This window comes from Vulpes lagopus, chromosome 4 (genome assembly GCF_018345385.1).
Source record: "Vulpes lagopus strain Blue_001 chromosome 4, ASM1834538v1, whole genome shotgun sequence".
NCBI lineage: Eukaryota > Metazoa > Chordata > Mammalia > Carnivora > Canidae > Vulpes > Vulpes lagopus.
In genome coordinates this window covers 89,247,990-89,262,167 of record NC_054827.1, presented here as the reverse complement: position 1 = coordinate 89,262,167, position 14,178 = coordinate 89,247,990, and the positions used below count along the sequence as shown (strand labels likewise).

At 40.0% G+C, this 14,178-nt stretch overlaps 2 protein-coding genes across 12 annotated transcripts in view; one reads left to right on the top strand and one right to left on the bottom strand.

The window, feature by feature from the left end:
- The window catches only part of PDE8B (phosphodiesterase 8B), a 276,868-nt gene extending 271,161 nt beyond the window's left edge, over nucleotides 1-5,707 (top strand). For all 11 annotated transcript variants that reach the window (XM_041752398.1, XM_041752397.1, XM_041752396.1 and 8 more), the window contains 3 exons: nucleotides 918-1,085; nucleotides 3,196-3,325; nucleotides 3,898-5,707. In XM_041752398.1, the coding sequence (XP_041608332.1) occupies nucleotides 918-1,085; nucleotides 3,196-3,325; nucleotides 3,898-4,007 (408 nt within the window). In that variant the 3' untranslated portion in view covers nucleotides 4,008-5,707. The remainder of the gene's footprint in view (nucleotides 1-917; nucleotides 1,086-3,195; nucleotides 3,326-3,897) is intronic.
- A 3,107-nt stretch (nucleotides 5,708-8,814) lies between these two features.
- The window catches only part of WDR41 (WD repeat domain 41), a 44,573-nt gene continuing 39,209 nt past the window's right edge, over nucleotides 8,815-14,178 (bottom strand). Inside the window, exons 10-13 of the mRNA XM_041753358.1 lie at nucleotides 12,960-13,081; nucleotides 11,847-11,935; nucleotides 10,845-10,978; nucleotides 8,815-9,158 (exon numbers count right to left, since the gene is read on the bottom strand). Coding sequence (XP_041609292.1) covers nucleotides 9,006-9,158; nucleotides 10,845-10,978; nucleotides 11,847-11,935; nucleotides 12,960-13,081 — 498 coding nt within the window. The 3' untranslated portion in view covers nucleotides 8,815-9,005. The remainder of the gene's footprint in view (nucleotides 9,159-10,844; nucleotides 10,979-11,846; nucleotides 11,936-12,959; nucleotides 13,082-14,178) is intronic.

Below are 14,178 nucleotides of genomic sequence, written 5' to 3'. Positions count from 1 at the left end.
AAAGAATAACCTTCAGAACACAGTTCTGTCCAATGATAGTTTAATAAATAGGTCTAGTCTCAAACCCCTTACATGTCATGTAGTTTTTCAGCGCGGCAGAGCTCTGGAAATCTAATTGAGTGTTTTCACACAATCTGATGATGTCTTTGATAGAAGAAATGAGCAATCCTCCCGGTTTTGTGTAACTCGCCTCCTATCACTGCAGTCACATAAGCCTACTTCCTGACCTGGCCCCTGGCTCAGGACCCTGCCGTCCATCACTAGGTATATGTACTAAGGCACAACCAGTCTTTGTAAGCATGACCAAACACACGCAGTCCTGGCCTGGCCCACCGTTCCTAGCGCCCCCCAGAATGTACACGGCTCATGCCTCGCTACCTCTCAGGCAGACCGGCAGCCAGGAAAGTATGAGTGGAAGATGCCTTAAGAGAAAGAAACAAGGTGGGACAGAAGGTCATAGCAGAGAGAGGGAGCTGGCAGGCCTAAGAAGTGGAAATACATGAAGAAATGATTAAAGGGTCATATTATGTGTTTTTCCTATCTTTAATGTATTTTTCAACACCTGGAAGTTGTTTTACACATTCTGATAAAACTGGGAGAGAAGCTCTCCTTTAAAACATACCAAACTCCTAAAAACAAAACTAAATCCTGCGTGCAGCAGTTACTTTTGGGGAAAAAGGCAACAAGGGATGGGATGGGTGGTTAAGAGGGACTTGAATGTTTTAAACTGTTTTTGTCTTGACTGAGGTTATTTTTGTACAAGGAGATGTCAGTGTATATATGAGATTATAGACTACACTAGATGGGAAAACTTGAGTCCCAGTCAGGTCTAAATGGGGCCGTGTGCTGACATCTAATGTCTGGTCACTGTGGTCTTGCCATCATCCTAGCCCTAATTTGACCCATTTGTTTTCCAGATTGAAGGCAGCGACTGTGAATGCAACCCTACTGGGAAGAACTTCCCTGAAAACCAAATCCTGATCAAGCGTATGATGATAAAGTGTGCAGATGTAGCCAATCCGTGTCGCCCCCTGGACCTGTGCATCGAATGGGCTGGGAGGATCTCTGAGGAGTATTTTGCACAGGTACATTCCCTAGAGAGCTAGGGAAGCTTCACTTCTCTTCTGGAAATGGCTCTAGGTCATGGAACTCTGGAAATTTTCTAGTTGAGTAACTATCAATTAGTAAATGAATCCTCCCTGGAAAGAAATGGCTCACCGCGGACCAGAGTAGACTTCTGGTTCCATCAAGAGTGACTGATGTGGCTGGTCACAGGTCAGTCTATCTAGGGGAAAGAGGATAAACTGAGCCTTTGGAAGTATCTTTTCATTGTCAAACTTTTAGGTCCTGAACTTCCATAAAAACTGGGCCACCATCCATTCGCTACTAGGTTATTATTCTCTCTACAGAGTACTGTGGGGAACAGAAAAAGGATGCAATCCTGCTCTTGGGCAGCTCATAATACCATAGGGGAGAGGTATAGACATAGATAGGTCCACACATTGCTAAAAATAGGAAGTATCTCTAAAGGAGGGATGTTAAGTGCTATCAGAGTTCAGAAAGATATGTTTCCTAGATTTAAAAAAAGAGCTTAAGGAGAAATGGTTATTAAAGTTGTGCTTTTATTGTTTGAAAAGATTTAGATCTATGGATATAGGAAAGGGCTTTATGGGAGAGAAAGCATCATGTATAAAATTAGTAAGGAAGAAAAACAGAATTTTTATATAAGAAGAGAAGTAATGCATAGTTCACTTTGCAGTGTGAGAGAATTGAAGGGAAAAAAATCCAGAAATTAGTAGACCACAAGATGCCATTTGCAACACAGGCCTCTTTCCAGAGAGGAGGCTCTAAGGACTGCAGTGTATGTGTGTGACCGAAACAGAAACACACAAATGGCTACGAGTCACGCATTTTGGGAAGGGCTGTAGGGCTGGACGGTACCACTAAGACAGGATAAAGAATGGCTCATAATGTCCAGAAGTGCTGGCCGGGGGATGGCTAGCCAAGTACTCAGGAAGTTAACTGCAGCTTTCAAGGCTGGGAAGAGGAACTCCTGAGGTGAAGGAAAGTAGGACAGGCTGTTCTGAGCTTGCCAGAAAGAAGGGGGTGATGGTAAAAAACCCAAACCACTCTTTGAACAACAGTGGGGATTTTAAGGATGCCTCCTTGATTAACCTGAAATGAGCAAGCTGAGCCAAAAGCTGATGGGCTTCCCAGGGAGGGCCTGAAATCCTATTCCTAATTATTCTCTAAGGACATGAATGGGGAAGAGGAAAGCAGCACTTTTAAGTTACTTAATATAAGTTCCTTGGTCAGGTGTCCTTCTCCCAAAAAGGACTATACTAATGTTCACAAGCACTTGACCTAGGCTGGCCTCTGGTTCAGCACGCTATCAGGAAAATGGCAATCTGAATATTCAGCTCAGTATGTTATGTCCTTATACAGACATACACTCTGATGTGTAAAGTACTCAGACGTACACATTCCTTGAGAGAGCCGCATGACCAACACCCAAATCTGAACAATCACAGTTTGCCATTCTTTCAAGTAAAAATAATGTGCCACGAGAAGAGGCTGGTTCGGTTCAGTTGCATAACTGCTTTTTCTCAAGACAACTATTATGCTTTGGTGTGCAGCGTAAGGGCTTTATGCTTTGTCTAAACTTTGTCAGAACACAGAATTTTAAAAGGACCTATACCAAAGGTCAAAATCTAATACGATTAATCGTTCTTACTACTTCAGTGAGGGTGTTTATAAGTAAAATGGCTTTTTAAGCTTCAGGCATGTAACTACTGGCCCGGTAGTTGGTGATGGTGCCTTGGTTCATTTGTGGCAGAAGCACCTCCACCCACCAGTGCTCTGCACCCTCACTGTAAATGTCAGCTGTTGTCAGTACCTACTGTTACTAGTGTGACTTTGGCAATAATTTCCAGAAAGGGGTTAAGAACCCTGAGATGAGTGCTTCGGGAGAGGCTCTGGTAGGGTGCAAGAGGCTTCGTAGTGCAAAGAGCTGAATTGAGTCACCACAGCTCATCAGGTAGTTGACTTACATAAGCCCCAAGAGCCTGCTGCACCTATTCCTTCCTATCTACAACTGGATGAGGACCCCATTTTCAGAGCTGTTCTGAGAAATGAGATGCTACTGTGACAGCTCCCCGTGTGCCGCAGCCCTCTGTGTGTTCTCCTTTCTTGTAGACTGATGAGGAGAAGAGGCAGGGGCTCCCTGTGGTGATGCCAGTGTTTGACCGGAATACCTGCAGCATCCCCAAATCCCAAATCTCCTTCATTGACTACTTCATAACAGACATGTTTGATGCTTGGGATGGTAAGACAGTTGGTGTTCTGTTACCCCTACCGAGTATTTTGTTAGACTTTATGATGATAACCCTTAATGACGTAGGCTGGGCCTAAATGTGTAAGTGAAATGTTACTTTTTCTTTTTTGGTGTTTGTAAATAGTTAGCTGTCCAATGTTTGTAGCCAGGTATGGTGGGGGCACTTTCTGCATCCCTGGCACCCTGCAGAGAACCTCATCTACAGAAAACTCAGTGGATGTTTGGTAACCGCAAGGTAACCTTTTGGAAGCCTAGGTTTCCAAAGCTCGCAGCAGGTTTAGCCTGTCATTGGAGGAGACTCTTGAAAGAATACAAACAGAATCTGTGATCAGAGTAGACTGAGCACACTCTGTATGGAATGTTGCTGATGAGTGCCTTTTCAATTTGTAACTAGAAGGGCCCGTTAGTATTTCAGACAGTAGTGTTTGACAGCCCACCTTCTCACGCCACTATGTGCACTAGGGTACCTTCTCTTCCAATTCTGAGCCCAAATCTATCCCACAGAGCCCTGGCCTTAACAATGTTCCAGCCACCTAACTTGTGATTCTTTGATGTCCTTGCAGCCTTTGCCCATCTGCCAGCTCTGATGCAACATTTGGCTGATAACTACAAACACTGGAAGACATTAGATGACCTCAAGTGCAAAAGTCTGAGACTTCCATCTGACAGCTAATGCCAAGACAGAGAAGGGGACCCCGTGATCTGTGAAGGGCACTGTGAATCACAGCAGTGTGGATGAGAGGCATTCCTTTATACTGAAAAGGAGAGGTGTAGGTTAAGGAGCTGGTGTTTAATATTTGACTTTGAACCATTCAAGTCCCCAAACAGCATTTAGAGAAAGTTATGTGCCATGAAGAAAAATATATGTTCTTTTGAACACTTAGCAACAGAACACATGGCAAAATCCTTTGTCTTGGTGTCATCCTGTGTGTCCTCCTCAAGCCATGGAGCTAGTTTACTATAACTAGCAGGACACAAGCAGCAAAGACTGGGTGCCTGTGAGCCCATCTTGCTGGATGACAAAGCAGCTTAGCTAGTGTTCAACTTGTCTCTTACCATAAAAGTCACCATCATGTTTAGCTTGACTATTTTCCTCAAGAGAAGGATTCATAATACCGAACAGAAAAAAAAAAAAAAACTAGATTAAAAAATGAGCAAAACAACTGGGACCAAATTATTGATAAAACTAGTTAGTTTCACCGTCTCTTATGGCTAAGCAGTTCTTTTGATTGATGGTGTGAGCCCCACGGTAGAACACAGCCTTGGCCTGGTGAGTGCCTTCTGTAGACTGGCTGCAGCAGCCTGTGTAGCCCTCTTTCCTATAAAAGGAATTCATCTTAACAGAAAGCCCTTTGTGATGCAGAAGGGACCGACACCTTGTTATGGGGGGAATCCAAGAGCTTCCCTTATTTTTGGTTTACAGAAGCAGTCACAAGGCATGATAATGAGTATATAAAAGCCATTAAATTTGAATGCCCTTCATAAGCTTTTTTTTTTTAAAAAAGAATTTATATACATATGCTGTTTAAAATTTTTATTAAAGCACTCTAAATTTACTGGGTGTAAGTCCATGGAGAATGTTGTGCAGTGTACCATCTATACGTATATATTTGGGGAGGAATGGGGAAGTTTCAAGGTTCAGAAGTTTTTAACCTATCTGTATCTGAGACCTTGCTATTTTGCTTTAATGATGTAAAAAAGAAAAGACTGCAAGATATGTAAATATATCAGAAAATAGGCATAAGAGGGAAGCAGTAAATACTATTTTATGCTCTTAATTGTATGCTAAAAGCTTCTAAAGCACAAGTGCATATTTTTATACAGCTCTTTTGAAAACTTTCTGTGATTACATAAAGTCAGACTTGAGATTTTCCTTTGTCTTTTACCAATCAACCCTTCTCTATGTATTGTAAATATTAGAAACTAAACAAAATATCTTTGTTTCCTTTTCAAATCCTCTGTACTCCATGCTGCATTTTTAAGAGGTATAAACAGAGGCTGAATTAACTGAATAGTAGTTACTTTTTTCAAATGAAAATTGGAATTGCAGAACACTTGAAACTAGTACATGGAAAGAAAAAAAATGACTTATCACTACATAATGTGCCAATGTTTTTTTCTATGTTTTGTACCAAAAAATGAAATCCTATATGACAATTCCACGCAAAGAAACGTATCTAAAATTTTTTTTGTTAGAAAAGCGAATGTGCTTGGTCAGGAGAGCAGCTAGCTTTGTGTTGTAATGCTGCATTATGTAAATGTGATGAAAATGTTTTTGTGAAGTACTTGTAACTAAATTCCTACAGCCATTTTTCATTCCCAACAGCTGTTTTTATTTTATCTCTTTGGCCTAAACTTTTCATTATTTCAAAATTTCGCTTTAGTGTCCTTTATTTCATGAGTCACACACTTTATTTTCAGACACATTAAATTCGGGATGTCAGAATCCCATTTTAAGGAGCTAAATAATTTGCCTAGGCTTCAGAAGCTTGCTAGAGACAAGGACTTTTTTCCTCACCCTATCGCTTTCAGTTCCATTTGGTAAGTAACATTTATCAGATGTCTGACATTTTCTGTATGAATGTTACAGCTTACTCCTTGTAATGTCAAATTAATTTCACAAGAACTTAAATGTTAAATGCTTTAAGACTGCCAGGTACCACAGTTTCAGCACAGCTATGCTCTTAATCAGTGTGTGATCTATTATGCAGTAATCTTCTCAGTTGTGAACTAAATATTGCATTTGTCCATACAAGTCACTTATCAGAAATACTGTCTTTCAGAAGGTACAAGCGATTATAAATGCTTCTTTATACTTAGTTGTTTAACACTGTGTTGAAGGGGGCCCTATTAATTGGGAAAAATGCTATCTAAAATAGAAGTCACACTAGGACTACTGCTTCACCAGAAGTGTTGGTTATAAGGTCATTCTTGTACAGGTAACAATGTTTTATAATTCTAAGTCATTATTTCCTTTCCAACTTCAGATTTTAAAGGTTGCTTGCTTAGTCTAAGTCAGGACCAGTAAGTCTTAGGGGCAAACAACAAGCCTCCAGCTGAGAAAGGAATGATACAGTGCCCCTGAAAGTTAGGCTCTTGCTTGTATTGCTTGAAAACAGCCAGAGAAGGAGGTTAATAGGGTATTTTTAAGTAACAATGACAAGGCCCGCTACACAGTGTTACTTTTGGTGCTGCAAGTTCTGAACTTCTAGCAGCAGTGTACATACAACTCCTGAGCAGCCCTCAAGTCCGCTGAGCCCTACTAGAATCTCCCATCTGAGTTGGAGGCTTCCTTCCAGATAAAAGGTTGATGGTGGTACTTACTTCGGGTACTAATTGCTCCCAAAACTCACCTCTGGTTTCTGTCACCCCATGGGAATACCTGAAAATACTAACCCAAAACATATTAGGAAAGAAGGCAGTTAAAAATATATGAATTCCTTATATAATTCATTAAAGAGGTCTTATACAATTCAAGAAAACAACTTGAGAAACTCAAAAGACCTCATGTAGAATGTCTAAAGAAAAAGCTAGCTAGTAATGGAAGAAAGTTCAGCTATTGAGGAAAATTTAAAAGCCTGAAAATGACAGATACTAACCAAAGTGATCAACAACCTGATGCACTAAGACCAGAACTGCACGTCTGCCTGGTTTAGGGATACCACCCAGGCTCTAATTTTAGGATGAAAGATTGGAAAGCCAAAAACTTGTCATGGTGGCAGATTTGAGGAGTCACACAGGAGGCCCAGCTAAGAGGCAGTACCAATTTTCCTACTCAGATCCTGTTATTCTGCAGTGGAGGTCATGCCAATTTTAATATATTTCTCCATAAAGTTATTTCCCTTGTAAAGCCTTTATCCCTGATTCCAGGCCTCTCTTATTTCTGCTTTTAAAGCCCCTCAATGATGGTAATGGGAACAGGGTTAATTGCAAGGCCTTACCTGCCTGGGCCTCAGTTTCCTCGTCCTAACATTAGGGTATCAGTCTGGCACTGATGACCTTAGCTCTTCCAGTCTGGAGGGAATGTGGGAGCAATGGTCAAAGGTAAAACTAGTAAAATACAACAATTTACAAAGATCTTCTTAAAGATGTGTGGGATAAACAGGTGAATTGTTTAGCAGGCAAAGGAGAAGGCTCAGTCTTCTGACATCATAATAGGATTTCTTGATCAGCACTTTAATAATAACTCCACAATTAACTCCACTTACTTTTTAAATTTTTATTCTTTAGTACCAAAAGGGAGAAAGAGTATTCTGTGCTAGGCCCACCGGGTGATAAAGAGGATTAAATCATACCTTGGTCACTGCAAGTAACTTCACAAATGAAGCCTTTCTCAATATTTCCTATTGGAGGCAATGGTAAGATCTATCCAGCGTCTGGAGCTCGTCTCTGACCTGGGAAATACTGTACCTCTTTACTGACCTAGCTCTCATCCCTGGCACGTATGAGGCATAGGTGCTGGTCTAGTGCCAACCCAGCCGATAGCTATTGGGCCAATTCACATGAGGGAAAAAAAAAAATACTCTGGCAAGATTCTTGATGACCTGAATTTACAGGAATTATAGTAGCTAAACTAAAATAAAATAAAAAATTGGCACCACTGACAAAAAAAGTTAAACAGTGAGAGACTCAAGTTTGCTCTATAGGACCTTCTTAATTAATTTGTAGGAGGAAGAATACATTTATCACAGAGATTCTTAATCTAACAGGCTCTAAGGAAAATCGAACAAAGAAGTTCTACTGAATGCCATAGTTTTGCTGTTTTATTTCTACCTCCTCAATAGGGTCCAGGTTCAAATTAAGAAGCTCAAACCCAGCACTCATCACTTCAATAGCAGCACAAAGCCCAATCTTCTGGAGCTCTCAAGGTTTAAATTCAAGAGGTACTACATCAAACCTGTTCTCTTCAGTGGATTTTTCACTGTTATCTCAAAATATCTTCTATAACTATCACAAATATTTTCTTAAAGGTAGGCACCTTAAATTTTTAAAACCAGTGTAGTTAAAATACTACTTTGAGAACAGAGTACTTCAAAATCCACAAGAAAGTTCTGAGCACTTTTCTCATTAAATATAAGTTCATACAATTTCTGGCATAGAACTTTTTTAACCATAATTTTCAAAAATTTTTCTATATAGACACTATGGTATAATTCTTTATTGACCAGTATTTGTGCTCTGATCTGAATACTTTCTGAAAATCCACTGCTGAAATTAGACCCATTTCCTCAGTGGTTTCAGGTTACTGCTATGTGAAAGTTGAACAAAAAACTTGAGGGGTATATTCTTTTGGTGACTACTAATACCTGAGAAGCAACTTGCAACTCTTGATCTTGGAGTTGTGAATTTAAGTAATCTCCACACCCAGTGTGGCGCTCAAGCATAAAATCTTTATTTTTAAAAAAATATTTATTTATTTTTATGATAGACATAGAGAGAGGCAGAGACACAGGAGGAGGAAGAAGCAGGCTGCACACCAGGAGCCCGACGGGGGACTCGATCCCGGGACTCCAGGATCACGCCTTGGGCCAAAGGCAGGCGCTAAACTGCTGAGCCACCCAGGGATCCCCTCAAACATAAAATCTTAAAAAAAAATAATACATTACAAATTTGAATATTACCCTATATTTGATGTTCAAGGTTCATGCACATGTACTCCAAGTTCCTTCAACTAGACAGCAAGATATAAGTCACCATTCTCCTCTAACTTCTGAAATAATTTTAAACTGCGTAATCCAGATTCTCTTTCTCCATTTTTCCACAAAATAATGAGATGGTCAGCAGAGCATGTCACTAGTCCGTGATCTTCAAAGTACAGAAACATCTGTAAAGAAATTTAAAGCTACTGATTATAGGAACTTCAAAGAGAAGAGGTGAGGCTAATACTAGACTAACATGAGCTTGTAAGATATGTACCTTGGAGACTTATCTGGAGGTGAATGAAGACTTATATTTCATGAGAAATTGTGTGATGGTCTAGTATTTATATATATGACTAATATATTTTAATAATCAGAACTATAGCACCTATTTTTGTGAGGTACATGAATTCTCACAGCATCTTCTCAAGTATTCATTTTAAGATGTCAGAAGTCCTGCCATAACTGCTTAATCATTTATGCCTACCCTCATTATTTATGTACAGATGGCTACTGGAAAATGTCTAAATTCAAAATTCTACAAGATAAACACTGGCTTGAACTCTTTAATCCATCAGCATTTACGGAATGCCATCTATATACTATGGTCCCCACCACTGAAGAAGGCTCTAGGACATTCATGAAAACCAAATCATAGTTGAAACAAAGACTGTGTAAAAATGTAGTTCATAATATGATTTGCCACAGAAAAAGAGGACATGGATCAGTAATCTTTGAAACTGTCATAGCTTCAAAAACCTAAAACTTCTCAAATGAAGGGAAGGTCAAGCCCAAATGCCCCAGCCTTACAGGCAAGGACATCCATAATCTGATCCAAAACTACTTTCTCAGGCTTTATTACCCACTAGTGTCTCTTCTCCACAAGAAACCACTGCCCCAACCTAGCCAGTCTGCTCTTTACCATCCCTCCCGAAACTTCAAGGTCTACATCAAGTCCCTTATTTTCCTCTATCCATATTCTTCTAATTCCTGAGCTCTCACTGGCTACACTCATCTGGGTCTGTCCTAAGCAGCTTTGGTTAACAACCTATTTGTGCTGTATCCTTCCTCTTTTCTCAAGTATAAGATCCAGGAGGACAGGGATTATATATATGCTTCTTTGACAACTCCGGTGTCTACTATACTGCCTAAGATACAGGAAATGACTGGGTAAGTGTGGTACTGCTGCTCCTAAGCATAAATGCACATTCAAATGAAAAGTAATTTGTTTCTCCCTGGCCATGTAACAGGGAAGAAGGATTTAAGAAATCATTACTTAGGGCTTCACTTATACTACTGCCAGTTCCAATCATCTCTGTACCACGATTGGTCTTATTCCTTTCATCATAGGCAATGGTGCCTACGGTAAATATTAATGTATTTGGATTTCCACAAGTTAGAATTGTACACATCTTACAATTCTCAATTAATACTTTCATACATGCACAACAATAGCTAAGATCCTGAGTCTGATGGAAACTAGCAAAATATGATCCTTCAAAAGGAGATAAAGGTTCCTGGAATTCCATTCTGCAAGGCTTTTACTCTACACATATAACCTGACTCTCCATGTACCCTCTACTACTGTTATGTATTCAACATTATTCACATCATCTGTCAATGGCTGTTGTCCTCTTATAAATGTGAGTAAGCCCATCTTTAAAGCCCATCTTTAAATTCCTTGCTTCCTCATCTGGTATCTCTATAAAAGGAGATCTTTAATTGCACAAGCTACAATCTATCCATGTTTAGATTCAGCAAAAACATACAGAAAAAAAGTATAGGTCTTTATGATACCAACTAAATGAAGAACAGGAAGACGTGAAAGCAGGAATTCCCCTAAATCTTTATATGCCTATTACAAATAATACCTCCACAGACGAGGAGTGTCCAATCAAATCTCCAATAAGCTCCAGGGAACATGGAGTGGCATTTTCTTGCTGCTTTTTAATAGGCTGGCTGGCTTGTTTGTTCACTCGTCCAAATCCCCACATGTTAAAAAAACCTAGAAAAAATCATTTTGGTCATTTCTTTTTACTTAGAATAGAAGATCAGAAAAACAAGACCTAATGCAAAAATGTTCTGTCCTCATTTTAGTCCAGGGCTAAGGGGTGGTACCAAACACTAAGCTGGGGTCTTTGTAAATACGCCACTTCATTTCATCTTAACCACCAGGTTGGCTGCTCTTCTCCTTCACTGCCGCTGCTCACCCACCAGTAAAGGTATATTAACATGACAGGCACTGGGAATAAAAGAGGAGAGCAGTAAAAGGCCTAAATGTCAGTGTCCCTCAAAAAAGGTCACAACACAGATCTATCAAAGGGGAGATGAAAAGCAACATGTGCGTCCCAAAACTATCCTAGGACGTCAGGTGATGAGAAGAAATTCCAGAGGTACCAGCATCCGATGTGTTATGCAGAGATTGCTAATGAACTAGGATTCTGTTTTCAAACCAAATACCTGCAGGTCAAGAGCTCATGAGATTATGATATAAACACAAAAGTGCTTTTTCCCATGAACTGAGTTGAATATTAATGCTTAAAGGCTGAAAGAACACTTTAATTCGATTATCTGATGGTCCAAATCCTCTTTGTGTATCAAGCATTATGATTGATATTATAAAATGAATACTTATTTTAATGGGCCATTTGTTCAGATTACCAGAAAAATAAGAGTTTCCCTTAAAAAAATAAAATACTAGTGGACTTGAACTGAAAAACAAAACCAAACCAAACCATGCAGTTCTACATTAATGCAATATTAAGCTACGAATACTTCATGTAAACATGCCTACTTGGAACACACTGTATATTATTCTCCTGGTTGTACAGAATGGCCTGACTACTGCCTTTCATGTGAGAAAAGACACACACCTGTTGGTACAGGTTCAACTGCAAGCTGCTGTTTTTCTCTTAACTCCCAAATGCGTACACTGCCATCTTCTGAGCATGAGATTAACTGCCTGTCAGAATAGAAAATCAGTGATAGAGAATGCACCATGGAGGGCCAATGCTAAATTTGCAGTGCAAGAAATCAGTGAAGTCCTCAACTACTTCTCTTCAGCTCTGGGCAGGAGCTCATGTAACATGGCTTCACAATGCAAAGTTACACTGGCTCAAATGTGATAAATCTATCCCATTTCTTAAACACATTCAGGAAAACAGTATAAATTACACTTTTACAATATCCCTCCTCTCACTGTGTGTCTTCTCAAGGTGGCTCTTGTGCTAAAAGGACAAACATTATATGGTCTCATTCATTTGGGGAATATAAAAAATAGTGAAAGGGATTAAAGGGGAAAGGAGAGAAAATGAGTGGGAAATATCAGTGAGGGGGACAGAACATGAGAGACTCCTAACTCTGGGAAATGAACAAGGGGTAGTGAAAGGGGAGGTGGGCAGGGGGATGGGATGACTGGGTGATGGGCACTGAGGGGGGCACTTGATGGGATGAGCATTGGGTGTTATGCTATATGTTGGCAAATTGAACTCCAATAAAAATTTTTTTTAAAAAATCCAAAAAAATATTGCATTCCCTTCCTATGTAAATTTCATCCCTAGAAACTCAGCAGCGAAATGTATCCTGACAGGAAAGCCCTCATTTAGTAGCCTTATACAACAAGCAGATGATCACTTCTTTCTGGCCATCAATAACTACAACAAAAAAATGAGTTGAGAAAAACAGAAGAAAAATTAGCACATAGTGCCCACAAGTCTTTGTCTTTTTAAATAAATACCAGATTTTAAAGTTATCCCTTCCTGTAATAAAGCTCAATGTAATTCATTTGAACTCTGCCTCTTATAAATTTTTTAATATATTGCCACAAACTCTTTTGTTAGAGATAGCCATGGGTATTCGCCATTCCCAAAAGAACCTAACGAGTCAAGCCATGGAGCCAGATAACTTTGCCACCTGAGAAATTACCCTGGTGGCCCTGGGAAAGGGGATTATCTTTCATTTGTTGTAGAACAGATGGGAACTTGTACCTGTTCGGAAGTTTGGCAACGTGCAGGACACTGGAGTCATGTGCAGTTTTCTGGCAAGCAATCACACGCTTCATTTGAAGGTTATACACATATAAACCCCTTCCAACTGCGGCAAATACATTCTGGTGGGGGGAAAAGTTCAGAAATGGGCATAAAATTAGTACTTATCACTACATGGTATAAAAGATTTCCAGCCCTGGGATGCCTGGGTGGCTCAGTGGTTAAACGTCTGCCTTTGGCTCAGGCTCACTGTGAGGAGCCTGCTTCTCCCTCTGCCTGTGTCTCTGCCCTTCTGTCTGTGTCTCTCATGAATGAATAAATAAAATCTTTAAAAATTAAAAAAAAAATTCCAGTCCTGCTAGGACATCAGAAAGCCATTACCTTCCCTATTCCTAGCTTGTAGTCCCAATTACTGTACTGCCCCCTGAAGTGCGTAATAAGCTCAGAGCATTTTTTTTTAAAGATTTTATTTATTTATTTGAGAACATGAGAGAGAGCAAGTGCACAAGTGAGAAAGAAGCAGGCGCCCTGCTGAGCAGGGAGCCTGATGCAGGGGTCCATCCCAGGACCCCGGGGTCATGATCTGACTCAAGACAGACCTTAACACTGAGCCCCCTGGCGCCCCAGCTCAGAGCACTGAGAAGGTAGCAGGGCAACCACGAACACGGAGGAAGTTCTGTGCATTATACCCCTCAGCATCACCTTGTTCCCTCACTAAAATATGATGGCTAGAGAGGAGCTGCAGCTGCAGAAAGGCCGTGAGCAGAAGCTGGGAAGGCTCTGCCTAGGTGATCATTCCCCTATCACTATATCTTGTGGGAAATTACTTAGTTCTCTTGTCTGGACAATGTGAGCAAACTTACCTGCACTTCACATCTTTAGCACGCAAGTGACCTATTATAAGGGACACATAAACACATGCTACAGAGACAGGGCCATCTTAAGAGCCTCTGAGGGATTCACAAAAACATTTTTCCAAATGTACTATTAGAAATACCTTTTTACTAAAACAACTTTAACCTTTTGAAGGTACTTTCACCAATAGTTATCTTATTTTTTTTTCAATATTTATCTTATTACAGCCTCACAACATCTCATTAAGGTAAGGAAAGCAAATACTATTGCCATTTTCCAGATAAGAGAGTTAAAATTCTAAAAGACTGAAGTCTTGTAGAAAGATATGGAACTGGTATTGGAATAAAGGTCATGTTACTACAGT